Source organism: Lynx rufus, unplaced genomic scaffold (genome assembly GCF_022079265.1).
Source record: "Lynx rufus isolate CCGP_SWC_20201006 ecotype Redwood Valley unplaced genomic scaffold, mLynRuf1.p SCAF_14, whole genome shotgun sequence".
NCBI classification, from domain to species: Eukaryota; Metazoa; Chordata; class Mammalia; order Carnivora; family Felidae; genus Lynx; species Lynx rufus.
In genome coordinates this window covers 53,342,266-53,369,463 of record NW_025814828.1, presented here as the reverse complement: position 1 = coordinate 53,369,463, position 27,198 = coordinate 53,342,266, and the positions used below count along the sequence as shown (strand labels likewise).

The window sequence follows — 27,198 nt, the reverse complement described above, 5'->3', positions numbered from 1 at the left end:
GAATTATACAATATGTTAACTTTTTTAGACTGGCTTCTTATTGTCAGATTCATCAAGACTGTTGCATGTGTCAATGGTTTACTCCTTTTACTGGTGAATACAATTTCTTTGTTTAGAAATGCCAAAATATAGTTTACTCCTGAAAGATATTGAGGTTGTTTCCAGCTTTTGGTAATCATAGAGTTACTATAAACATTTATGTACAGATTTTTCATTTTTCCAGGGTAAATACCCAGCAGTGGGATTACTTGGTCTCATGGTAAGTACATGTTTAAGTTTACAAGAGAAATTTTCAAACTGATTTCCAGTTTTTTTTTTTTTTTAATATGGAATGCTTCACCAATTTGCATGTCGTCCTTGAGCAGGGGCCATGCTCGTCTTCTCCGTCTTCTCTGTATCGTTCCAATTTTAGCATATGTGTTGCTGAAGCAAGCACTGGAATAGCTATATTTTTAAAAACACATTCTTAATAAAAGTAAACATGCTGTAAAATAGACAAATTTTTTTCACAGTAGCCTATCCTAACAATATTCAATAAAACATAAGAGGTTTTCCCATGACAGTAAAATTCACAATATATTGGTATTAAAAGAGAAAATGTATTTTTTTAAACCCTACCTTTTCTTGCTGAAAACAAGCCTGCTAATCCTGAAACTGTAATCACTCCAATTTTTGGAAGAAAATCTCTAGGTGGATTCTTCAGATAGACATAAGCATCTTTTAAGAAAGACATAAGCATCTTTTAAGAAATAAGCTAAAAATTAATATAAATGACTTATTATAACTAGGCACTGTATATATGATGCAGAAAAGCTAAAGAAATTTGTTATCATAGTAGCAGATGGTGTAAACACTTCAGAAAAGCTACACAAAAGAATGATTTGAATAGTAATTTAAAAAGGTGTTTAAAATAGTCCTTGTTACAAAATAAAATCTTCCTTCCACAGCTGATTTGATAATTGTTTTCTTAATACAGGCAATTATTACTCTTTAATTAAATATGATGCACGAGTATACACTTTAATGTGAATTACTGTAAACTAAATGCCTGATTGTGTATATACTATATCCCTATCATTGATTCAAAATGCTTCTGGCATTATGTGTTCAAACTGTGGCAGGATCCAGTAAGAATGGAAATACTTTATTAGAGAACTTTGAATAACTAACTAGGGATACATGTAACTTCTAGACCCTGCATGCCACTACTCCCCAATACCCAGAGGAGCCACTGTTCTTGGTTAAAACCAATGATCAGGATTAGAAGTGACCCTAGACCAAAAGTAGATGAAGAGTGGACACAAGTCTAGATTTCCTGGCTTTTTATATACATAAATTATTTGTTTCCATATAACTCAAGAAAATACATTCTTCTATCACAATTATTTAATGCCAATCACTTATTTAATCGTATTCTTCAAGACAAATGAGGAATATAGTTTGGAATTCCAACATACCTTAAGTAATGATAACACATACTTAAGTAATGATAACACATTACTTAAGTAATGATAACACATTATATGGAAACATTTAAAAATGATCTTTCTGTCTCCCGTATACACTTATGTTGACAACTGGCTGAGGCCAAGAATATTAGGAAGATATGTCTACTGCCAAATACCATTATCAAACTAAAGAGTCAAATACAAGTGCTATCCAACATTAGCTCAAACATTCTAGAGTGACTAGTGGGTATAGTGTTTCCTAGGAATAGATAGCAAAATTCTACATATTTTAACAGCAAATAGCACTTATTTAAACTAACTGATAACAATGGAGACATATTGCTAATTTGTGGTTTGAGTATATAATATGGGCTTTGCAGCTAAAACAGACCTCAGTTTGAGTCCAGGTGCTGCCATTTACTAGCTATGTGACCTTGGTAACCAACTTAACCTTTCTAAACCTCAGTTTCCTTATCTGTAAAAAGGGAATAATTATAATACCAACACTCATAGAATTATTATAAAAATTAAATTAGATAAATTATGTACAATGTTTATCATAGTGTCTTTGCATATAATAATTGCTTAATAAGTGATCGGTACTATTACTTTGTTACTGTTATCATAAAGTGCTATACAGAGTATTTTCTCAGTTCATAAAACATGATAATGAATAACATAACATGTTTATTTTTCTCACATTTAAATCTGTCAAGTTAAAAAGACAACAGAACATTTCTAATTATGGATGGTTCACTCACCTACCTTTTCCAAATTGTACTGTATCCATTATCCCATTTTTCACAAAGACATAAACACCCTAAGCAAAAAGAAAAAAAAAAAAAAAAAAGGACAGCTGAGTTTTTCAAGATGTTGACAATTAAACAGTCCACATCTCATGAGACCAAGTGTTGAGTTACCACTACACCCAAATCTAAGTCTAACTTTCCCATTTATTCACTATGAGAATACTTGTTTTACTTAGCTTCTTTTCATTTCTTGCTTTTCATTCTATTTAACACGAATAATACTTATTTACTATTTTCCTCATATAAACAGGTGAAGTAATGCCTACAGTCAGAGCATCTCACAGATAATTTATTGCAGAAACACAAAGGTTTATCATCTTATTTTATAAAGGCTTAAAAAATGAATGAAATTTAAATAAAGCAGGGATAGAGGTATATTTCAGCTTAGCAATATCTGACTAATAAAGATATGGCAGCAACAACATAATGTTTGTGAAGGAAGTAATAACAACAAGCCTAAAGTGCTTCGTCTTCTCCTTTTTTTAGTGTGCATTAGAATGGGAAAAAAACCTAGACATTTATCTTAAGATACAAATCATCCTACATAGACTAGTGTTTGTTTTTATAGAGGAACATAAATTATCTACAAATCAAGATTATATAAATCCACTGAAGGGATTAAAGTCTTCATTTTTTCCTTTTACCTGTTTCTAACTATTTTAATGCAACAAATATAGTTATATTCATTTACTGAGCAATAGGTACTATCTCAGTTACATCAGAAGGAAAATGAAGGCACAGAATGATTTACCTATAGTAATCATCCACAGTCATGCTTTACTCTATTGAAGAAACCAGAAACGCAACTGAAATATATGGTCTCCATCTCTAAACTAGCTGCTATGAAACCATGGAATAAAAACAACAAAAAAGATTTTCAAAGCAAAGAACACAGAAATAATTACATTAGACAAGAAAGAAATAAGTCACTGTTATTGTGTTATCTTGGTATTAGTAACTTTGTCTTAGAGATTTTAATGCAGAGGTTCATCCTGTTCATCATGGTTTCAAGCTGTACAAACCAACACAGATCATAAATGCCACTGAATTACTTCTCTTTAAAGACTGTCTCTTGGGGCGCCTGGGTGGCTCAGTCTGTTGAACGTCCAACTCTTGATTTTAGCTCACATAATGATCTCATAGTTGTGAGATTGAGACCCATTTCAGGCTCCACGCTGAGCATGGTACCTGCTTGGGATTCTCTCTCCCTCTCTCTCTGCCCCTCCCCAACTTGTGTCCTTTCTCTCTCTCTCAAAATAAGTAAATAAGCTTAAAAAAAAAAGGACTGTCTCTTGAGAACACTACACCTTCAAAGTTATAATATCTATTGACCAGACGACTGCAAACATGGGTGCTTCAGTCAACATTCCTAGCTGAGTCCAGCCTTCTAGCCATCTGTGACAAAGCGCTACAGATGTGAATGAAGCAGTCTTAGATCCTCTACATTAGCCCATTCACCTGATGAATAACACTGAAGAACTTCTGACAATACCAAATGCAACATGAGAATCACGTGTCCAAACAAATCAAAAACCTCCAACATTAAACCACTATTATAACTTAACTTACCTTACACCAGCCAATATAATGACCAGTTGTTTTGCGGATGGATGCAAAGCCCATTTGTAAATGACCAGGCTGCTCTTCAACATATTTAGACTGCAGAGGTGGTGTGGTATATATGGGGAGCTAGAGACAAAAAAAAAGTTCATGTTAAAAATATAAAATGATGGACATCCTTTTCCAGGAGTAAGGCAGAAGAGAAATCCTCATGAACCTTCCTCCTATAAAAGCAACTAAAAATGCTGACAAAATATTCTTAAAAACCATCTTAAATGGGAGGAATGATCCTGTAAGCTGTTTATAAAGACTGTTCAGAAACCCAGAATTAAAAAAAAACAGCTGAAATGCAGAGATAAACAATAGAGTCAGCTTTTACCTTGTTGTCATTTGCTGTAAAACAGATGGTTCATGGAGTATGGAATCAAGAAACAAAACCCAGAAAAAGCTTGAGGTGGGCAATCTTAGTGGGGACCCTATAAAGCTGGCATCTCAAAGTTATAATATCATCAACTTAAAAGTGAATTAAGAATAAACAGTTCACTGCAAATAACTGTTAGGAAAATTGACTGTATCAAAGTCTGGGCACCAAGTACAGAGGAAAAAAAATATTTCCTAAGAACTGGCAAACACAAGTGAGAGCTCATATAACCTGCAGCATTTTAAACTAACTGGGTAATTGGAGAAATCTTAAACCAATAATACATTTAAAGTACTTCTAAGCTGGTAGCCCTCACATATGCTTGGCAGAAACAAATCTCTCCCCTCTGGAGGAAGCTACCAAGACTTGAAAGAATTTCAACAGATAAAGTTCCAAGAAATATGAGCCCATAATGTTAAGAAGAAGAAGAAGAAGAAGAAGAAGAAGAAGAAGAAGAAGAAAAAGAAAAAGAAGAAGAAAAAAACAAAGAAGGTAAATAAAGTTAGAAAACACAAGGAAGTATCTGGACAAGAGCTAGCAGAAACAACAAAGAACAGACTCAGATCCACAAAGAATGTATAAATGGAACATGTAATATCAAGCACATTTATTGTTGTTTTTAAAGAAATAAAAGAAGGAAATATGGGTTCAGAGGAAGAGAGTACAAAAATTACCAAAGCTAATGTAAACAGAGAACTTCTGGAACTGGAAATTAAAAAAATAAAGAACTCAACTGGCAGGCGAGGGAGATGGCAGAGTAAGGGGACCCTAAGCTCACCTGGCCCTGTGGATACAACTAAGTAACACATCAGTGTAAATAACCCAGAAAACAATGCAAAGACTGGCAAAACAAATTCCATGACAAAAGGTGGAGAAGAGACCACAACAAAAAGTACAGGAAGAGCAGAGACCTGGTGTGGAGCTAAAAGAGCCCTGGGCATCCAGAGTCAGGAGGGGAACCTAGGGGCAGAGAATTCTGGCAAGAAACAATCACAGTGGGGAGCCCACACAGGGATGGCAGGGGGAAGAATCCCCAAAATATTTGGCTTTGAAAGCAAGAAGGGTCAAATTTTGTGAGTTCTTAAAGCCAGAGGGACTTAAAACTTGGAATTTTAAAACTCAGCAGTCTTAGCTCTGGAAGACCCCAGAGGGCATTAGGAAGCTCAGTCCCACCCTTAAAGAGATAACACTATAAGCAGTCTGATGAGATCTAGAGTAGAAGCAGCAGTTTGAAACACACCTGGGGCAAACAAGGAGAATTATTTACTCACCTCAGAGCAGTCCCAGATAGTCTGGGATCCCAGGGAGGCCCTTCCAGGAATAAAGGAGCTGGCAAGTGACATTTCCCTCCCCTGTCCCTCAGCATAAACACAAGGCCACCTGAAGGAACCAGTGCAGCACTGACACTAAGTAACTTTCTTATACCAAGCCCCACACCCTGTGATTTGGCAGATCCATCCATTCCAGTCATACGCTTTGGGTTCCCTATCCAGAAGACCAGCATTAACCTCACCAACAACGCATCTCCTGATCCACACATTTTCCAAGCCTCAATCCCAGGGGGCAATGACTGATCACCCCCCAGAGACTATGTGCACACCTTGTTAAAACTAAGCCCCTCACATACAAAAACTGGGGAGGGGGTAGGTCACCTGGCTCAGTCGGTTAAGCATCCAACTCTTGTTTTCAGCTCAGGTCATGATCTCATGATTGTGAGATTTGAGCCCCACATCAGGCTCTATGCTGATAGCACAGAGTTTACTTGGGATTCTCCTTCTCTCCCTCACTCTCTCTGGCCCCCTCCCATGCTCTCTTTCTCAAAATAAATAAATAAACAAACATTAAAGGAAAAAAACCTCACACCCCCTACCCACGTGTGCTTTTTGAACCAGCCCTGGACATCCCCAGTATCCAAACTACGTGCCCCCTGTGGAAGAGGACCAGTGCCACCTTGTTAAAAGTGTGCACCCCTCCCACTACTTTCAAGAGCATAAGACCTAGCTGAGTTTCCTAATGCACAGAAATAGACACAGAGAGTTAGACCAAATGAAGAGACAGAGAAATATGTCCCAAATGAAAGAACAGGCTCAAACCACAGCAAGAGAACTAACTGAAATGAATATAAGTAATATGCTAGATATAGAATTTGAAATAATGATCATAAAGATATGCACTGGACTTGAGAAAAAGTAGAGGACATCAGTGAGACCCTTAAGAAAGAGATAAAAATGAACCAATAATAGTTGTAGAACACGATGAATGAAATTAAAAATAAACTTGATGGAATTAATAGCATGCTAGAGAAGGCAGGAAAATGAATTAATGACCTGGAAGACAGAGTAATGAAAAGTAATCAAACTGGGCAGGTGAGGAAAAAAATGTGCAAAATGAGAATAGACAGGAAACTCAGTCACTCCATCAAGAGTAATAACATTCACATTAATTGGATTCCAGAATAAGAGAGAGAAAAGGGGGAAGAAAAGTTTTTTTTGAAAAAATAATACCTGAAAACTTCCCTAATTTGTGGAAGGAAACAAGATATCCCAATCCACAGACATCCCCCAACAAATTCAACCCAAGGAAGTCCACACCAAGGCACACAGTAATTAAAATGACAAAAAAAAATTGTGATAAAAAAAGAATTTTAAAGGTTGCAAGAGAAAAAAGATACTTGTATACAAGAGAAACACCATAAGGCTATCAGCAGATAATTCAGCAGAAACTTTACAGGCCAGAAGGGAGTGGCATGATATAAGAAATGAGCAGAAAGGGAAAATACACAGCCAAGAATACTCCATTCAGCAAGGCTATCATTCAGAATAAGGGAGAGAGAAAGAATTTCTCAAACAAAAACTAAAGTATTTCATGACCACTACACTAGTCCCACAAGAAATATTGAACAGGACTCTTTAATGTTTATCTATTTATTTTGGGAGAGGGAGAGAGAATCCCAAGTAGGTTCCACATTGTCAGTGCAGAGCCTGGCATGGGGCTCAATCTCACAAACGGTGAGATTATGACCTGAGCCGAAATCAAGAGTTGGAGGAGGCTTAACCAGGTGAGCTGCCCAGGTGCCCCTGAAGAGGACTCTTTGAGTGGAAAGGAAATATCATAAGAGTATGAAAAGTCAAAAATACAAAAGCAGTAAAAACAAATACATTTGAAAAAAGCAGTCAAGGGATTAAAATATGACACCATATATCTAAAATGTGGGGAACAGGGCATACTGGACAAGTTGCAATCAAAAGAAAACTACTATAAGCTATATTAATATTAGACAAAATTTTTAAAAATATTAGACAAGATAGACTTTAAGACAAAATCCATTATTAGATATAAAGTGACTCTATCAAGACAAAAAGCTTAAATAACTAGAAATATTATAATCTTAAACTTGTATGCATCTATTAACATATCCTCAAAATATCTGAAACAAGAACAGACATATTCACTATCATAGGTTTAACTTAACTCTCTCAGCAATTGGTTGATCAAAAGAAGATTTAAAAAATAAATAAATAAGATTTCTGCAACATCGTGGCATTCTGAAAAAGATCTGAAAACTAGATGAACTACTTCTCCACAAAAAGCATAAAAAGACCACACTGAGACAAGTAAGTGAGACAAAGATACAGTCTCACCAAAAACAGCTCCCCGGCAAGGCAACACACAATAGGGAGGAATCTAACAATCCAGTACTGCTTCTGGAGGAGCAAGGGATTGATGGCCCACATCAACCATCCCAATGCCTGGAATCTGCACTTCAGAGATGGCGCCACACACAGAAAAGTCTACCTGAGAAAACCAAAGGTATTAACATCCAAGGGACCCAATTCACTACAGGAAACTGAGACTACCCTTTTAAAGGGCTTCTTTCACTCATACTGAGATCCAGTGAAAAAACAACAGTTTGAAAGCACCTACACTATATGTAAAGGAGAATTATTTGCCTACCTAAAAGCATCCGATGGAGAGGGAGGGGACAGTTGAAATTCTCTTCAAAGACAGAGGTGCTGACAGACACTAATTTTATATTCCCCACCTACTCTGATAGCACAGGTGGGCGCACTCAGACATGGCAATCTCTCACTGACTTGGTAATACAGGTAGAGTGAAAGAAAGGTTGAGGCACTATCCTGCTGCCTTGCTGAAGGCAGAGAGTGTGAGCGGTTGCAGCACTACCTTGCTTCTAGCTGGGGCAAGCTAGCACAAACAATCACAGCACTCTCCCACTCCCTGGCTAAAGTCACTAAGCACAGACATTTGTGACACTCTGCCCTTCCCTGGCTAGGGCTAGCAAGTGCAAGTAGTCATGGCATTCTCCTACAGACAAGGCATTCTCTCATTGAATTCTTGAAGCCCAAAGGTATGGGTAGACAAAATATTTCCCCTGCTGCCTTTCTAAAACCAGTGAGTATGCCCAACCCCCTACACTCTCCAGCTAAAGCCAGTGGGCATACACAGTTCCCAAAGAAGATACACCTTGATGACTTAGGCCTGGAGGCCAAGGAGGCTGGCTTCCCTGAGTTCCATGGAAATGTAAAAATTGGAAAGATAGTCTTTAGCAGGTCTCCAACCCAGGGCACTGCAGACAAGAGAATGAAACACAACCCCAGTCTTCCTATGAAAAAGTCCTATATGCTTAGCCTGGAGCTTTAGTCTAGGGACAGGCTTCAGGTTTCCCATATATCTAGAGGCTAAGGAGGTATTCCCAGGAACATAAACAGGGAGATGTCATCCTTGTACACCCCTTTGACTTTGAGATGTCCCAGAAAGGAGCTTATATATTCATCTGGAACCCTAATTTTTGCAAGTATCAACCAGGGCATACCAAGATCTCATGAAATGGAGGACAGCAGAAATTATAAATGTGGCACTACAAAAATGTAAATACTTACATGCTTTCAAAGCTGCTTCCTGATATCAGTCTGAAATTAGGTGCTAAGTAAGATTACTCCACTTGTAATGATGACAGTCTTGGTACACCCTCACAATAGGAACACATTACGAAAACATCAGGTAGACTAAACAACCACAAACGTTTGAGAGACAACCAAGCACTAGGGCAAGGTTGAATAAGAAGTATGTATCATCAACTACATAAGACCACCACTTTAAGATAGGAGAGGCAACTGTTTTGCCTAATACATATGAACAGAAACAGAGTCAAACAAAATGGAAAAAAAAAACAGTAATATGTTCCAAATGAAACAAGATAAAACCTTAGCCAGGGTGGGGGGGTGGGGGGGAACCTTAATGATACAAAGATAAGTAATCTACCTGATAAAGAATTCAAAGTAATGATCCTAAAGATGTTCACCAAACTCAGGAACCAAACAGAACAGACACAGTGAGAATGTCAACAAAGATGCATAAAATATAAGAAGGTACCAAACTGAAGTCACATAGCTGAAAAATACAATGAGCGAACTGAAAAATACACAACAGGGGTTCAACAGCAGACTGGATGAAGCAAAATGGATTAGTGATCTGGAATACACAGCAATGGAATTCACCCAGACAGAGCTGGAAAAAGAAAAAAGAATTGGGAAAAAAAAGAGAGAATTTAAGGGACCTCTGGGACATCACCAAGCAAAATAATGTTGGCACTGTAGGATAACAAAAAAAAAGAGAAAAGGACAGCAAAATTATTTAATGAAATAATGGCTAAAAACTTCCCTAACCTGGGGAAAGAAATAGACATGTAGGTCCTGGAAGTGCAGAAAGTTCCAAACAAGATGAAACCAAAGAAAGACATATCAAGACACATTATAACTAAAATGTCAAAAGTTAAAGACAGAATCTTCCAAGCAATAAGAGAAAAACAAATTGCTACACACAAGGGAGATCCCTAAGGCTACCAGAAGATTTCTCAGCAGACACTGCAAGCCAAAAAGGAATGATATGACATATTCAAAGTCCTGAAAGGAAAACAACTTCTAACCAAGAATAGAGGCAAGATTATCCTTTACAACAGAAGTAAGAGAGTTCCAAATAAACAAAATCTAAAGGAGTTCATCACTATTAATCCAGACTTAAAAAAAAAATTTAAAAAGACTATTTTAACCTGAAAAGAAATGACACTAATAGAAAGAAAACAAAACAAAAATACCATTAGAAAAGGTAAATGTATATTAAAGGAAGTGGACCAGTCACTTATAAAAATGCAATAAAGGTTAAAAGACAAAAGCAGTAAAATTAACTAAAACTATAATAATTAGTTCAGAGACATAAAATGACATAAAAAAGATAAAATGTGGAAGGGGAATAAAAATGTAGTTTTAGAATGTGTTCAAATTTAAGTTGCTATCAACTCAAAATACAGTTATATATATGATATATGTGAAACTCACAGTAACCACACACAAAAAAAGTTATAGTAAACATATAAAAGAAGATGAGAAAGGAAACCAAACATATCACTAAAGAAAGCCATCAAACCACAAGTGAAGACAGAGGAAAAGAACAGAGAAGAACTACAAAAATGGCCAGAAAACAATTAATGAAATGACAATAAGTATATAACTATCAATAATTACTCTAAATGTAAATGGACTAAGTTCTCCAATCAAAAGACATAAAGTGGCTGAAAGAATAAATATCCAGGACACATTTATATACAACCTACAGAAGACACACTTCAGAAGTAAAGACAAACAGACTAATAGTGAAGAGATGGAAAAGTATTCCAAGCAAATAGAAAAAAAAAACAACAAAAAAGATGGTGTAGCTACACTCATATTAGACAAAATATTACTTTAAAACAAAGACTGTAAAAAAAAAACAAAGAAGGGTGCTACATAAAATAAAGGGGTCAATCCAGCAGAAAGATGTAACATTTATAAATATATATGCATGAGCCATAAAACACCAAAATATAGAAAGGAAATAATAAAAGCCCTAAAAGGAGAAATGGACAGCAACACAATAATAGTAGGGGATTTTAATACCACACTTATATCAATGAATATATCATTTACATAGAAAATCGACAAGGAAACATTGGCCTTAAATGACACATTAGATGAGGCAGACTTAATAGATATATACAGAATATCTCATTCCATAGCTGCAGAATACACGCTCTTTTCAAGTGTACATGGAATATTCTCAAGGATAGATCACATGTTAGGCCACAAAACAAGTCTCAAAAATGCAAGAATGAAATCCTATCAAGCTTGTTTTCAAACCTCAATGGTATGAAACTAGAAATCAACTATAAGAAAACTATAAAAACTATAAACACATAGAGATGAAACAGCATGTTACTGAAAAACTACTGGGACACATTTTCTGGGTAATAGAAGAAATCATGAGATAAATAAAATAATACATAGAGACAAATGAAAATAGAAACATGACATACCAAAAGCTATGGGATGCAGCAAAAGCTGCATGTCATAAGTTTATGGCCTATCTCAAGAAACAAGAAAAATCTCAAATAAACAATATAACTTTTCACAAAGTAACTATAAAAAAGAAGAACAAAGCCTGAAGTTAGTAGAAGGAAGGAAATAATAAAGATCAAAGTGGAAATAAATGAAGAGACAAGAAAGACAATAGTAAAGATCAAACTAGGAACCAGTTTCTTGAGAAGATAAACAAAATCAGTAAACATTTAGTTAGACTCACATACACACACATGCGTGCATGCACACACACACACACACACACACACACACACAAAAGAGGAGGGGCTTCAAAATTAAATCAGAAATAAAGGAGTAGTTGCAACCGGTACTACAGAAACATGAAGCATCAAATAAGACTACAGGGAACAGTTATATGCCAACAAACTGGAAACTATAAATAGACTTATAGAAACATGCAATTTTCCAAGACTGAATCATGAAGAAATAGGAAATATGAATACACATAATTGAGTCAGTAATCAAAAAACTCCCAAAACACAAAAGTCCAGCACCAGACGGCTTCATTGATGAATACTACCAAACCTTCAAAAAGGATTTAATATGCATCCTCAGAATCTTCCAAAGAATTGAAGATGAGGAAACTCTTCCAAACTCATTGTATGAGGCCAGTATTACTCTGCTATCAAACTAGACAAGGACGCTGGAAAATAAATACAGGCCAATATCCCTGATGAACACAGATGCAAAAATCCTCAACAAAATATTAGCAAACTGAGTTCAACAGTAAACTAAAAAGATCATACATTATGATCAAGTGATTTATTTCAGGGACACAAGGATATTCAACATCTGCAAATCAAACATGATACACCATGGTAACAAAATGAAAGATAAAAACCACATGATCATCTCAATAGGTAGAGAAACATTTGACAAAATTAAAAAACCATTTATGACAAAAACTGTAAACAATGTGGGTAAGGAGGAACATACTTCAACATATCAAAAGTCATATATGACAAACCCAGGGCTATTCAATGATGAAGAACTGAAAAGTTTTTCCCCTAAGACAATGAATAAGACGAGGATGCCCACTCTCTCTGCTTTTATTCAACATAGTATTGTACGCTTAGTCACATCAATTAGGTAGGAAAAAGAAATAGAAGGCATCCAAATTGGAAAGGAAGAAGTACAACTGCCGTATACACACAGCATATTATGCATGGAAAACCCTGAAGAACCCACAAAAAATAATTTGTTAGAACTAATGCATGAATTAGATAAAATTGAAGAATACAAAATTAACATACAGGAATCTATTGTGTTTCTAAACACTAATAACTATCAGAAAGAGAAATCAAGGAAACAGTCCCATTCACAATTGCATGAAAAAAGGAAAATGACAAGGAATGAATTCTTCCAGGGAGGTGAAAGATCAGTAGAATGAAAACTATAAGACATTAATTAAAGAAAGTGAAGACACAAAAAATGGAAATATATTTCATGCTCTTGGACTGGAAGAGTTAATGTTAAAAATGGCTATAAAACCCAAGGCAATTAACAGATTCAATGCAATCCCTATAAAAATTCCATGGCATTAATTCTGTGGCATTTTCCACAGAAACAGAAGAAATAATCCTGAAATATATATGGAATGACAAAGACCCTGAAGCTAAAACAATCTTGACAAAGAAAAAAGCCTGAGGTATCACACTATACCTGATTTCAAACTACACTACAAAGCTATAGTAATGAAAAAATTATGATATTGGCATAAAAACAGACATACAGGGGAGCCTGAATGGCTTAGTCAGTTAAACAACCGACTTTGGCTCAGGTCATGATCTCGTGGTTCGTGGGTTCAAGCCCCATGTCAGGCTCTGTGCTGACAGCTCAGAGCCTGGAGCCTACTTCAGATTCTGTGTCTCCATCTTTCTCTCTCTCTGTTCCTCCCCTGCTCACACTCTGTCTCTATCTCTCTCAAAAATAAATAAACATTAAAAAAAAAAAAACAGACACACAGATCAACAGAACAGCAAAGAGTCAAGTAATAAAACTATCCATTTATGGTCAATTTCTGTCAAAGGATGCAAGAACATACAATATGGAAAGGAAAGTCTCTTCAGTAAATGGTGCTGGGAAAATTTGACAGCTACACAGAAAAAACTGAAATGGTGGGAAAATAGAACCTTTGGAGCCATACAGATTTTGTCATGTATCACAATGTTAATTTTGCATGTTTTGGATTCTCTACTGAAGATTTTGCTTAAAAAAATTCAGGGAAAGAGTAAAGAAGGCAGAGTTGTAGGAGGATCTTCTCAGTGCTTTGTCCCTCAAACACAGCTAAATAATTATCAAGTCATTCTGAACACCCAGGAAAACTATCTGAGAACTGAGGGAACAAACTGCACATCTAGAGGAAGAAAAGAGAAAACACTGTGGAAGGCAGGAGGTGTGGAGACATGATGTGAGGGAGAAAACAATCATGGATAGTACAGAAGGGAGGGAGCCCTGATCACAGAGAGAAGAGAGAGACAGGAAGAGAGAGACAGGAAGAGAGAGAGAGACAGAGAAGAGAGGGAGATAAAGTAGCACTGAGGAGACTGCACAAGAAAAACACCTCCCCCAAAACATTGACTGGAGAAATGAGAAGGGCTGATTATTGCAAGTTTTTACAAGCAGCTGAGCTCAAAGTCTAAAATTTTAGAAGTCTTCATGATCACTCGTTCTGAGGATCCCCTGGATCACACTGGGAGAGACTTCCTGCACCCAGTGCATTTGGAAGAGGTGACACTGCCTCTCAAGGAACAAAAGAGCCAGTGGGTGCCAATGAGCTGCCTGATTAATTAGCATTCAGAGACACACCTGCTGAGAACAGCTACCTGGATGCCAAATGTTTGCTTTACCATACAATCCAAGCCCATGCGTGGTCATGCAACTACTTTTCTAGGACAAACCGGTACCAGCCAAAGCACAGCAAGAGCCTCCCCCAGAGGATCAGCATGGATCTCTGCCATGCCAGGTCCCTAAAATTTGCAGTTCTGAAACACAGTTGCACACCTGAGATAAAACAGGAGAACTGGGCTGCTAGGAATCAAGACAACTTCGACATGGACAGGATAAAGGTAGTAATCTGACAGAAACCTGGGACACAAGATGAGACTGTTCACTCTTCTGTGAGTGATTCCTGCACAGTGGCAGACGTGAACTCCCTTATCCAGGTAAGAGGGCAGGCTGACACCATTTTTCAAACTTCCCATCAGCATGGACAGACTTCATCAAGCAGCACAGAGCACACAGAGGAGGTTTGAGCCTCTTGAAACAAGTTCCACACCACTGTGCTGTGCAGGTGCCTTTTTACTGGGGAAAGTGTGATTGAGAGCCAGAGCAGTAGCAGGTATCTCTTCCAGAAGACCAGCACAAAACCCCCACACACAACAGGTACACTGACCACAGAGTGCTGCAAAGTTCAGTTCTTTTTTTTTTTTTATGAAATTTATTGACAAATTGGTTTCCATACAACACCCAGTGCTCATCCCAAAAGGTGCCCTCCTCAATACCCGTCACCCACTCTCCCCTCCCTCCCACCCCCCATCAACCTTCAGTTTGTTCTCAGTTTTTAACAGTCTCTTATGCTTTGGCTCTCTCCCACTCTAACCTCTTTTTTTTTTTCCTTCCCCTCCCCCATGGGTTCCTGTTAAGTTTCTCAGGATCCACATAAGAGTGAAACCATATGGTATCTGTCTTTCTCTGTATGGCTTATTTCACTTAGCATCACACTCTCCAGTTCCACCCACGTTGCTACAAAAGGCCATATTTCATTTTTTCTCATTGCCACGTAGTATTCCATTGTGTATATAACCCAGTGAAGAAATGGGCAGAAAACATGAATAGACACTTCTCTAAAGAAGACATCCAGATGGCCAACAGGCACATGAAAAGATGTTCAGCGTCGCTCCTTATCAGGGAAATACAAATCAAAACCACACTCAGGTATCACCTCACGCCAGTCAGAGTGGCCAAAATGAACAAATCAGGAGACTATAGATGCTGGAGAGGATGTGGAGAAACGGGAACCCTCTTGCACTGTTGGTGGGAATGCAAATTGGTGCAGCCGCTCTGGAAAGCAGTGTGGAGGTTCCTCAGAAAATTAAAAATAGACCTACCCTATGACCCAGCAATAGCACTGCTAGGAATCTACCCAAGGGATACAGGAGTACTGATGCATAGGGGCACTTGTACCCCAATGTTCATAGCAGCACTCTCAACAATAGCCAAATTATGGAAAGAGCCTAAATGTCCATCAACTGATGAATGGATAAAGAAATTGTGGTTTATATACAAAGTTCAGTTCTAATGCAAATAGGACCAGAAACACTTTCCTAACACACAAAAAACAGAGTCTTAGACAAAATTCCAAGACAGAGGAATTCATCCCAAAAGAAAGAACAAGAAGAGGTTGAGGTCCTGGTGGTAATCAAAATAGATATAAGTAATATGCTTAAACCAGAATTTAAAACAACATAAGAATACTGGCTGGTCCTGAAAAAAGCATAGTAATAGAGACCATTACCTAAAAGATGACAGACCTAAAAACTAGCCAGGCCAAAATAAAAAATGCTGTCACTGAGATGCAAAACCAACTGAGAATAATGACAACAAGGATGGAAGAAGTACAGGGAGGAATAAGTGACACACAGAATGAAATTATGGAAAAAACGAAGCTGAAAAGAGGGGAAGAAAAATATTGGATCATGAATAGACTTAAGAAAATCAGTGACTCCATAAAGCATAATAACGTTCACATTATAAGAGTCCCACAAGAAGAAGAGAGAGAAAAAAGGGCAGAAAGTTTGACCAAATTATACCTGAAAACTTTCCTAATCACGGGAAAGAAACATAACTCTGAATCCAGGAGACACAAGAACTCCCATCAAAATAAAAGCTGGCCAACACCAAGACACACTGTAGGTAAAATTTGTAAAATACAGAGATAAGGAAAGAATCATGAAATCAGCAAGGGAAAAGAAATCCCTAACCTACAAGGAAAGACACATCAGGTTAGCAGCAGATCTCCCCACAGAAACCTGGCAGGCCAGAAGGCAGTGGCATAATATATATATTGTGCTGCTGAAGGGGAAAAATATGCAGCCAAGAATAATATAACCAGAAAGGTTGTCATTCAGAATAGGAGACATAAAGAGTTACCCAGACAAACAAAAACTAAAAGAATTCATGACCACTATACCAGCCCTACAGGAAATACTGAAAGAAATCTTTTGAGTGGTAAAGAAAGACCAAAAATAACAAAGACTAGAAAGGAACAGAGAAAATTTCCAGAACCAACCACTTCTCTCTTTTTTTTTTTTAACGTTTATTTTTTTTGAGAGAGAGATAGAGCACAAGCAGGGGAGGGGCAAAGAGAGAGGGAGACACAGAATCTGAAGCAGGCTCCAGGCTCTGAGCTGTCAGCACAGAGCCTGACGTGGGGCTCGAACCCACAAACCGTGAGATCATGACCTGAGCCGACGTCTGGCGCTTAACCGACTGAGCCACCCAGGCGCCCCCCAACCACTTCTCAAATAATACAATAGCATTATATTCATATCTATCCATAATCACTCTGAATCTAAATGAACTAAATGCTCCAATCAAAAGATATAGGATATCAAAATGGATTAAAAAAAAAAACCATGTATATGCTGTCTGTAAGAGACTCATTTTAGACCTAAACAAACTTACAGATTAAAAGTGATAGGATGAAAAACCATCTCTCATGCTAACAAACATCAAAATATAGCCAAACTAGCCACACTTAAAACTACATTTTAAACCAAAGACTATAACAAGAGATAAATAATGGAACTATGTCACAATAAAGGGAATTATACAACAGGAAGATCAAACAATCATAAATATTTCTGCCCCAAACTTGAAAGCACCCATATATCTATATATATAAATTAATAACAAACATAAACTGGGACACCTGGGTGGCTCAGTCAGTTAAGCGTCGAACTCTTGATTTCGGCTCAGGGCATGATCTCACAGTTCATGAGATCAAGCCGCACATTGGGCTCTGCACTGACAGCGACGAGCCTACTTGGAATAATTTCTCTCCCTCTCTCTCTGCCCCTCCCTCACGCTCTCTCTCTCACAGTAAATAAACATTAAAAAAATAACAAACATAAAGAAACTCATTGATAATAACACAATCATAGTAGTGGATTTCAACACCCCACTTAGAGCAATGGACAGCTCATCTAGGCAGAAAACCAACAAGGAAACCGTGACTTCAAATGACACACTGGACTAGATGGATTTAACATATACAATCAGAACATTTCATCCTAAAGCAGTAGAACACACATTCTCTTCAAGTGCACATGTAACAGTCTCCAGAATAGATCTTATACTGGGTCACAAATCAGCCTTCAACAAGTAAAAAAGATTGAAATAATAACATGTATGTTTTCAGACCACAATGCTATGACACTTGAAGTCAACCACAAGAAAAAATGTAGAAAAGACCATACATACATGGAGATAAAAGAAATTCTTGTAAAGAATGAATGGGTTAACCAGGAAATCAAAGACGATATAAAAAAAAACTTAGAGACAAATGAGAATGAAAACATAACCGGCTGGAACCTTCGGGATGCAGTAAATGTGGTCATAAGAGGGAAGTATATAACAATATAGGCCTACATCAAGAAAATAACATTCAAATTCACAACCTAAACTTATACCTAAACGAGCTAGAAAAAGATAAGCAAATAAAGCCTAAAGCCATCACAAGAAGGTAAATAATAAAGATTAGAGAGCACAAGTAAACAGTATAGAAACAAATAGAAAAAAAACCTACAACAAACCATCAAAACTAAGAGGTGGTTCTCTGAAAGAATTAATAAAATTGATAAACCCCTAGACAAACTTATCAAAAAGAAAAGAGAAAGGACCCAAATAAATAAAATTACAAATGAAATAGGAGTTATCACAGCCAACAAAACAGAAATGCAAACAATTAAAAGACAGTATTATGAAAAATTGTAAGGGAATCCAGGCAATCCGTAAGAAATGGATAAATTCCTAGAAACATACAAACTACCAAAATTGAAAAAAGAAATAGAAAACCTGAACAAAAACATAAGCAGCAAAGAGACTGAGTCAGTAATCAAAAATCTCACAACAAACAAAAGCCCAGGGCCAGATGGCTTTGAGGGGAATTCTACCAGATATTAAAAGAAGAGTTAGGGGGATTCTGGGAAGATGGCGGCGTAGGAGGATGCTGGGCTCACCGCGCGTCCTGCTGATCACTTAGATTCCACCTACACCTGCCTAAATAACCCAGAAAACCGCCAGAGGATTAGCAGAACAGAGTCACCGGACCCAAGTGCAGACGAGAGGCCCACGGAAGAGGGTAGGAAGGGCGGCGAGGCGGTGCGCGCTCCACGGACTGGCGGGAGGGAGCCGGGGCGGAGGGGCGGCTCGCCGGCCAAGCAGAGCCCCCGAGTCCGGCTTGCAAAAGCGGAGGGGCCTGACGGACTGTGTTCCGACAGCAAGCGCGACTTAGCGTCTGGGAGGTCATAAGTTAACAGCTCTGCTCAGAAAGCGGGAAGGCTGGAGGACAAAGGGAGGGGGAGCTGCGGAGCCCCCGGACTACAGAGCTCAGTTTGGCGGGGAACAAAGGCGCTAGCCAGCGCCATCTCCCCCGACCATCCCCCAGCCAAAATCCCAAAGGGAACCGGCTCCGGCCAGGGAAATTGCTCGCTCCACGCAAACACCCAACTCTGTGCTTCTACGGAGCCAAACCTCCGGCAGCGGATCTGACTCCCTCCGGCTGCCACAGGGCCCCTCCTGAAGTGGATCACCTAAGGAGAAGCGAGCTAAGCCTGCCCCCCCTGCCGCCGTGCACCTTGCCTTCCCACCCCAGCTAATACGCCAGATCCCCAGCATCACAAGCCTGGCAGTGTGCAAGTAGCCCAGACGGGCCACGCCACCCCACAGTGAATCCCGCCCCTAGGAGAGGGGAAGAGAAGGCACACACCAGTCTGACTGTAGCCCCAGCGGTGGGCTGGGGGCAGACATCAGGTCGGACTGCGGCCCCGCCCACCAACTCCAGTTATACACCACAGCACAGGGGAAGTGCCCTGCAGGCCCTCACCACACCAGGGACTATCCAAAATGACCAAGCGGAAGAATTCCCCTCAGAAGAATCTCCAGGAAATAACAACAGCTAATGAGCTGATCAAAAAGGATTTAAACAATATAACAGAAAGTGAATTTAGAATAATACTCATAAAATTAATCGCTGGGCTGGAAAACAGCATACAGGACAGCAGAGAATCTCTTGCTACAGACATCAGGGGACTAAGGAACAGTCACGAGGAGCTGAAAAACGCTTTAAAGGAAATGGAAAACAAAATGCAAACCACCACGGCTCGGATGGAAGAGGCAAAGGAGAGAATAGGTGAACTAGAAGATAAAGTTATGGAAAAAGAGGAAGCTGAGAAAAAGAGAGATAAAAAAATCCAGGAGTATGAGGGGAAAATTAGAGAAGTAAGTGATACACTAAAAAGAAATAATATACGCATAATTGGTATCCCAGAGGAGGAAGAGAGAGGGAAAGGTGCTGAAGGGGTACTTGAAGAAATAATAGCTGAGAACTTCCCTGAACTGGGGAAGGAAAAAGGCATTGAAATCCAAGAGGCACAGAGAACTCCCTTCAGACGTAACTTGAATCGATCTTCTGCACGACATATCATAGTGAAACTGGCAAAATACAAGGATAAAGAGAAAATTCTGAAAGCAGCAAGGGGTAAACGTGCCCTCACATATAAAGGGAGACCTATAAGACTCGTGACTGATCTCTCTTTTGAAACTTGGCAGGCCAGAAAGAATTGGCACGAGATTTTCAGGCTGCTAGACAGCAAAAATATGCAGCCGAGAATCCTTTATCCAGCAAGTCTGTCATTTAGAATAGAAGGAGAGATAAAGGTCTTCCCAAACAAACAAAAACTGAAGGAATTTGTCACCACTAAACCAGCCCTACAAGAGATCCTAAGGGGGACCCTGTGAGACAAAGTACCAGAGACATCACTACAAGCATAAAACATACAGACATCACAATGACTCTAAACCCGTATCTTTCTATAATAACACTGAATGTAAATGGATTAAATGCGCCAACCGAAAGACATAGGGTATCAGAATGGATAAAAAAACAAGACCCATCTATTTGCTGTCTACAAGAGACTCATTTTAGACCTGAGGACACCTTTAGATTGAGAGTGAGGGGATGGAGAACTATTTATCATGCTACTGGAAGCCAGAAGAAAGCTGGAGTAGCCATACTTCTATCAGACAAACTAGACTTTAAATTAAAGGCTGTAACAAGAGATGAAGAAGGACATTATATAATAGTTACAGGGTCTATCCATCAGGAAGAGCTAACAATTATAAATGTCTATGCGCCGAATACCGGAGCCCCCAAATATATAAAACAATTCCTCATAAACAGAAGCAACCTTATTGATAAGAATGTGGTAATTGCTGGGGACTTTAACACCCCACTTACAGAAATGGATAGATCATCTAGACACACGGTCAATAAAGAAACAAGGGCCCTGAATGAGACACTGGATCAGATGGACTTGACAGATCTATTTAGAACTCTGCATCCCAAAGCAACAGAATATACTTTCTTCTCGAGTGCACATGGAACATTCTCCAAGATAGATCATATACTGGGTCACAAAACAGCCCTTCATAAGTTTACAAGAATTGAAATTATACCATGCATACTTTCAGACCACAATGCTATGAAGCTTGAAATCAACCACAGGAAAAAGTCTGGAAAACCTCCAAAAGCATGGAGGTTAAAGAACACCCTACTAACGAATGAGTGGGTCAACCAGGCAATTAGAGAAGAAATCAAAAAATATATGGAAACAAACGAAAATGAAAATACAACAATCCAAACGCTTTGGGACGCAGCGAAGGCAGTCCTGAGAGGAAAATACATTGCAATCCAGGCCTATCTCAAGAAACAAGAAAAATCCCAAATACAAAATCTAACAGCACACCTAAAGGAACTAGAAGCAGAACAGCAAAGGCAGCCTAAACCCAGCAGAAGAAGAGAAATAATAAAGATCAGAGCAGAAATAAACAATATAGAATCTAAAAAAACTGTAGAGCAGATCAACGAAACCAAGAGTTGGTTTTTTGAAAAAATAAACAAAATTGACAAACCTCTAGCCAGGCTTCTCAAAAAGAAAAGGGAGATGACCCAAATAGATAAAATCATGAATGAAAATGGAATTATTACAACCAATCCCTCAGAGATACAAACAATTATCAGGGAATACTATGCAAAATTATATGCCAACAAATTGGACAACCTGGAAGAAATGGACAAATTCCTGAACACCCACACTCTTCCAAAACTCAATCAGGAGGAAATAGAAAGCTTGAACAGACCCATAACCAGCGAAGAAATTGAATTGGTTATCAAAAATCTCCCAACAAATAAGAGTCCAGGACCAGATGGCTTCCCAGGGGAGTTCTACCAGACGTTTAAAGCAGAGATAATACCTATCCTTCTCAAGCTATTCCAAGAAATAGAAAGGGAAGGAAAACTTCCAGACTCATTCTATGAAGCCAGTATTACTTTGATTCCTAAACCAGACAGAGACCCAGTAAAAAAAGAGAACTACAGGCCAATATCCCTGATGAATATGGATGCCAAAATTCTCAATAAGATACTAGCAAATCGAATTCAACAGCATATAAAAAGAATTATTCACCATGATCAAGTGGGATTCATTCCTGGGCTGCAGGGCTGGTTCAACATTCGCAAATCAATCAACGTGATACATCACATTAACAAAAAAAAAGAGAAGAACCATATGATCCTGTCAATCGATGCAGAAAAGGCCTTTGACAAAATCCAGCACCCTTTCTTAATAAAAACCCTTGAGAAAGTCGGGATAGAAGGAACATACTTAAAGATCATAAAAGCCATTTATGAAAAGCCCACAGCTAACATCATCCTCAACGGGGAAAAACTGAGAGCTTTTTCCCTGAGATCAGGAACACGACAGGGATGCCCACTCTCACCGTTGTTGTTTAACATAGTGCTGGAAGTTCTAGCATCAGCAATCAGACAACAAAAGGAAATCAAAGGCATCAAAATTTGCAAAGATGAAGTCAAGCTTTCGCTTTTTGCAGATGACATGATATTATACATGGAAAATCCGACAGACTCCACCAAAAGTCTGCTAGAACTGATACATGAATTCAGCAAAGTTGCAGGATACAAAATCAATGTACAGAAATCAGTTGCATTCTTATACACTAACAATGAAGCAACAGAAAGACAAATAAAGAAACTGATCCCATTCACAATTGCACCAAGAAGCATAAAATACCTAGGAATAAATCTAACCAAAGATGTAAAGGATCTGTATGCTGAAAACTATAGAAAGCTTATGAAGGTAATTGAAGAAGATTTAAAGAAATGGAAAGACATTCCCTGCTCATGGATTGGAAAAATAAATATTGTCAAAATGTCAATACTACCCAAAGCTATCTACACATTCAATGCAATCCCAATCAAAATTGCACCAGCATTCTTCTCGAAACTAGAACAAGCAATCCTAAAATTCATATGGAACCACAAAAGGCCCCGAATAGCCAAAGGAATTTTGAAGAAGAAGACCAAAGCAGGAGGCATCACAATCCCAGACTTCAGCCTCTACTACAAAGCTGTCATCATCAAGACAGCATGGTATTGGCACAAAAACAGACACACAGACCAATGGAATAGAATAGAAACCCCAGAACTAGACCCACAAACATATGGCCAACTCATCTTTGACAAAGCAGGAAAGAACATCCAATGGAAAAAAGACAGCCTCTTTAACAAATGGTGCTGGGAGAACTGGACAGCAACATGCAGAAGGTTGAAACTAGACCACTTTCTCACACCATTTACAAAAATAAACTCAAAATGGATAAAGGACCTAAATGTGAGACAGGAAACCATCAGAACCTTAGAGGAGAAAGCAGGAAAAGACCTCTCTGACCTCAGCCGTAGCAATCTCTTCCTCGACACATCCCCGAAGGCAAGGGAATTAAAAGCAAAAGTGAATTACTGGGACCTTATGAAGATAAAAAGCTGCTGCACAGCAAAGGAAACAACCAACAAAACTAAAAGGCAACCAACGGAATGGGAAAAGATATTTGCAAATGACATATCGGACAAAGGGCTAGTATCTAAAATCTATAAAGAGCTCACCAAACTCCACACCCGAAAAACAAATAACCCAGTGAAGAAATGGGCAGAAAACATGAATAGACACTTCTCTAAAGAAGACATCCAGATGGCCAACAGGCACATGAAAAGATGTTCAGCGTCGCTCCTTATCAGGGAAATACAAATCAAAACCACACTCAGGTATCACCTCACGCCAGTCAGAGTGGCCAAAATGAACAAATCAGGAGACTATAGATGCTGGAGAGGATGTGGAGAAACGGGAACCCTCTTGCACTGTTGGTGGGAATGCAAATTGGTGCAGCCGCTCTGGAAAGCAGTGTGGAGGTTCCTCAGAAAATTAAAAATAGACCTACCCTATGACCCAGCAATAGCACTGCTAGGAATCTACCCAAGGGATACAGGAGTACTGATGCATAGGGGCACTTCTACCCCCATGTTCATAGCAGCACTCTCAACAATAGCCAAATTATGGAAAGAGCCTAAATGTCCATCAACTGATGAATGGATAAAGAAATTGTGGTTTATATACACAATGGAATACTACGTGGCAATGAGAAAAAATGAAATATGGCCTTTTGTAGCAACGTGGATGGAACTGGAGAGTGTGATGCTAAGTGAAATAAGCCATACAGAGAAAGACAGATACCATATGGTTTCACTCTTGTGTGGATCCTGAGAAACTTAAGAGGAACCCATGGGGGAGGGGAAGGAAAAAAAAAAAAGGACGTTAGAGTGGGAGAGAGCCAAAGCATAAGAGACTGTTAAAAAATGAGAACAAACTGAGGGTTGATGGGGGGTGGGAGGGAGGGGCGGGTGGGTGATGGGTATTGAGGAGGGCACCTTTTGGGATGAGCACTGGGTGTTGTATGGAAACCAATTTGTCAATAAACTTCATAAAAAAAAATAAAAAAAAATAAAAGAAGAGTTAAAACTTATTCTTCTCAAAGTGTTCCAAAAATAGAAATGGAAGGAAAAGTCCAAACTCATTCTATCAAGTCAGCATTACCTTGATTCCAAAATGAGACAAAGACCTCACTAAAAACGAGAATTAAAGGCCAATATCCCTGATGAACATGAATGCAAAAATTCTCAACAAGATTCCAGTAAATTGAATCCAATAGTACATTAAAAAAAATTTAGGGGCGCCTGGGTGGCGCAGTCGGTTAAGCGTCCGACTTCAGCCAGGTCACGATCTCGCGGTCCGTGAGTTCGAGCCCCGCGTCGGGCTCTGGGCTGATGGCTCGGAGCCTGGAGCCTGTTTCTAATTCTGTGTCTCCCTCTCTTTCTGCCCCTCCCCCGTTCATGCTCTGTCTCTCTCTGTCCCAAAAATAAATAAAAAACGTTGAAAAAAAATTAAAAAAAAATTTATATTCACCACAATCAAATGGGATTTATATCTGGGCTGCAGGGCAGTTTCAGTTTTTGCAAATCAAACAACATAATACACTACATTAATAAAAGGAAGGGTAAGAACCATATGATCCTCTCAATAGGTGCAGAAAAAGCATTTGACAAAATACAGCATCCATTCTTGATAAAAACCCTCAACCAAGTAGGTGTAGATGGAACATAACTCGGCATCATAAAAGTCATATACTACAGACCCACAACTAATATTATTGTCATTGGGAAAAACATAGCATTGCCTCTACAGTCAGGAACAAGAAAGGGATGTCTACTCTCACCATTACTATTTAACATAGTACAGGAAGGCTTAGCCTCAGGAATTAAAAAAAAAAAGAAAGAAAAAGCATCCAAATCAGTAAGAAACATGTCAAACTTCCACTGCTTGCAGATGACATTATACTGTATGTAGAAAACCTGAAAAACTCTGCCAAAAAATTGCTAGAATGCATGAATTCAGCAAAGATATGGGATATAATATCAACATACAGAAACGTGTGGCAATTCTGTACACCAGTAATAAAGCAGAAGAAAAAGGAATGTTTCAATTTACAATTGTACCAAAATCAATTAACAGACCCAGGAATAAACCTATCCAAAGAGGTAAAACATCTGTACTCAGAAAACTTATGAAAGAAACTGAAGAAGACAGAAAGAAATTGGAAAAAATTCCATGCTCCTATTTTAAAGAAAAAATGTTAAAATGTCTATACTAGCCAAAGCAATCTACACGTTTAATGCAAACCCTATCACAATACCACCAGCATTTTCACAGAACTAGAAGAAACAATCCAAAAATTGATATGGAACCACAAGACTGCAAATAAATAGTCAAAGCAATCTTGAAAAAGAAAAGCTGGAGGCATCACGATTCTGGATGTGAAACTATATTGCAAAGCTGTGGTGATCAAAATGGTGTGGTACTAGAACAAAATAACAGTATGGAGTTTCCTCAGAAACCTAACAACAGAACTTCCCTACGATCCAGCAATGGCATTATTAGGTATTTACCCAAAGGATACAAAATACAGATATGAAGAGGTACATGCACCCCAATGTTTATTGGCAGCATTATCAACAATAGCCATACTATGGAGAAAGTCCAAATGTCCATCTGGTGAATGCATAAATCAGATCTGGTATATATATAAGGAATGGAATATTTCTCAGCCATCAAAAAGAATGAATTCTTGCCATTTGCAATGTCATGGATGGGTCTAGAATGTATTATGCTAAGTGAAATAAGTCAATCAGAGAAAGACAAATATCATATGACTTCACTGATATGTGGAATTTAAGAAACAAAACAGACGAACATGTGGGGAAAAGGGTGAGAAAGAGAAGGAAACAAACCAAAAAAGCCTATTAAGGATAGAGAATAAACTGAGGGTTGATGGCAGGAGGTGAGTGGGAGATGGACTAGATGGGTGATGGGTATTAAGGAGAGCACTTGTGATGAGCCCTGGGTTTTGTATGTAAGTGACCAATCACTGAATTCTACTCCTGAAACCAATACACCAATATTGTACTGTACATTAATTAAAATTTAAATTAAAAACAAAACAAAAAAAGTAACCCAGACTCTTAAATACAGAGAAGAAACTGGTAGTTGCCAGGGAAATTAACGAGGGTGGGTAATGGGTGAAATAGATAAAGGGAATTAAGCATACACTTATCTTGATGAGTACAGAGAAATGTATACAATTGTTCAATCACTATATTGTAAACCTAAAACTATAATACTGTATGTTAATTATACTTGAATTAAAAAAATTACAAATGCCAATAATCCAACTAAAGCAAGATCAATCTCACTTAGAACTGAAATGCAAACAAGCAAAAAAATACAAAGTCTCAGAAGCACAGAGCAGAATAGTGGTCACCAGAGGTGGGTGGAGGAGGAAAT

General features: G+C 38.3%; 1 protein-coding gene and 1 pseudogene across 1 annotated transcript in view; both read right to left on the bottom strand.

The window, feature by feature from the left end:
* APOOL (apolipoprotein O like) overlaps positions 1-27,198 on the bottom strand; it is a 115,094-nt gene that overhangs the window by 29,337 nt on the left and 58,559 nt on the right. Inside the window, exons 3-5 of the mRNA XM_047076283.1 lie at positions 3,827-3,946; positions 2,214-2,268; positions 619-717 (exon numbers count right to left, since the gene is read on the bottom strand). Of these exons, the coding sequence (XP_046932239.1) occupies positions 619-717; positions 2,214-2,268; positions 3,827-3,946 (274 nt within the window). The remainder of the gene's footprint in view (positions 1-618; positions 718-2,213; positions 2,269-3,826; positions 3,947-27,198) is intronic.
* Positions 321-436, bottom strand: LOC124509762 (uncharacterized; annotated as a pseudogene).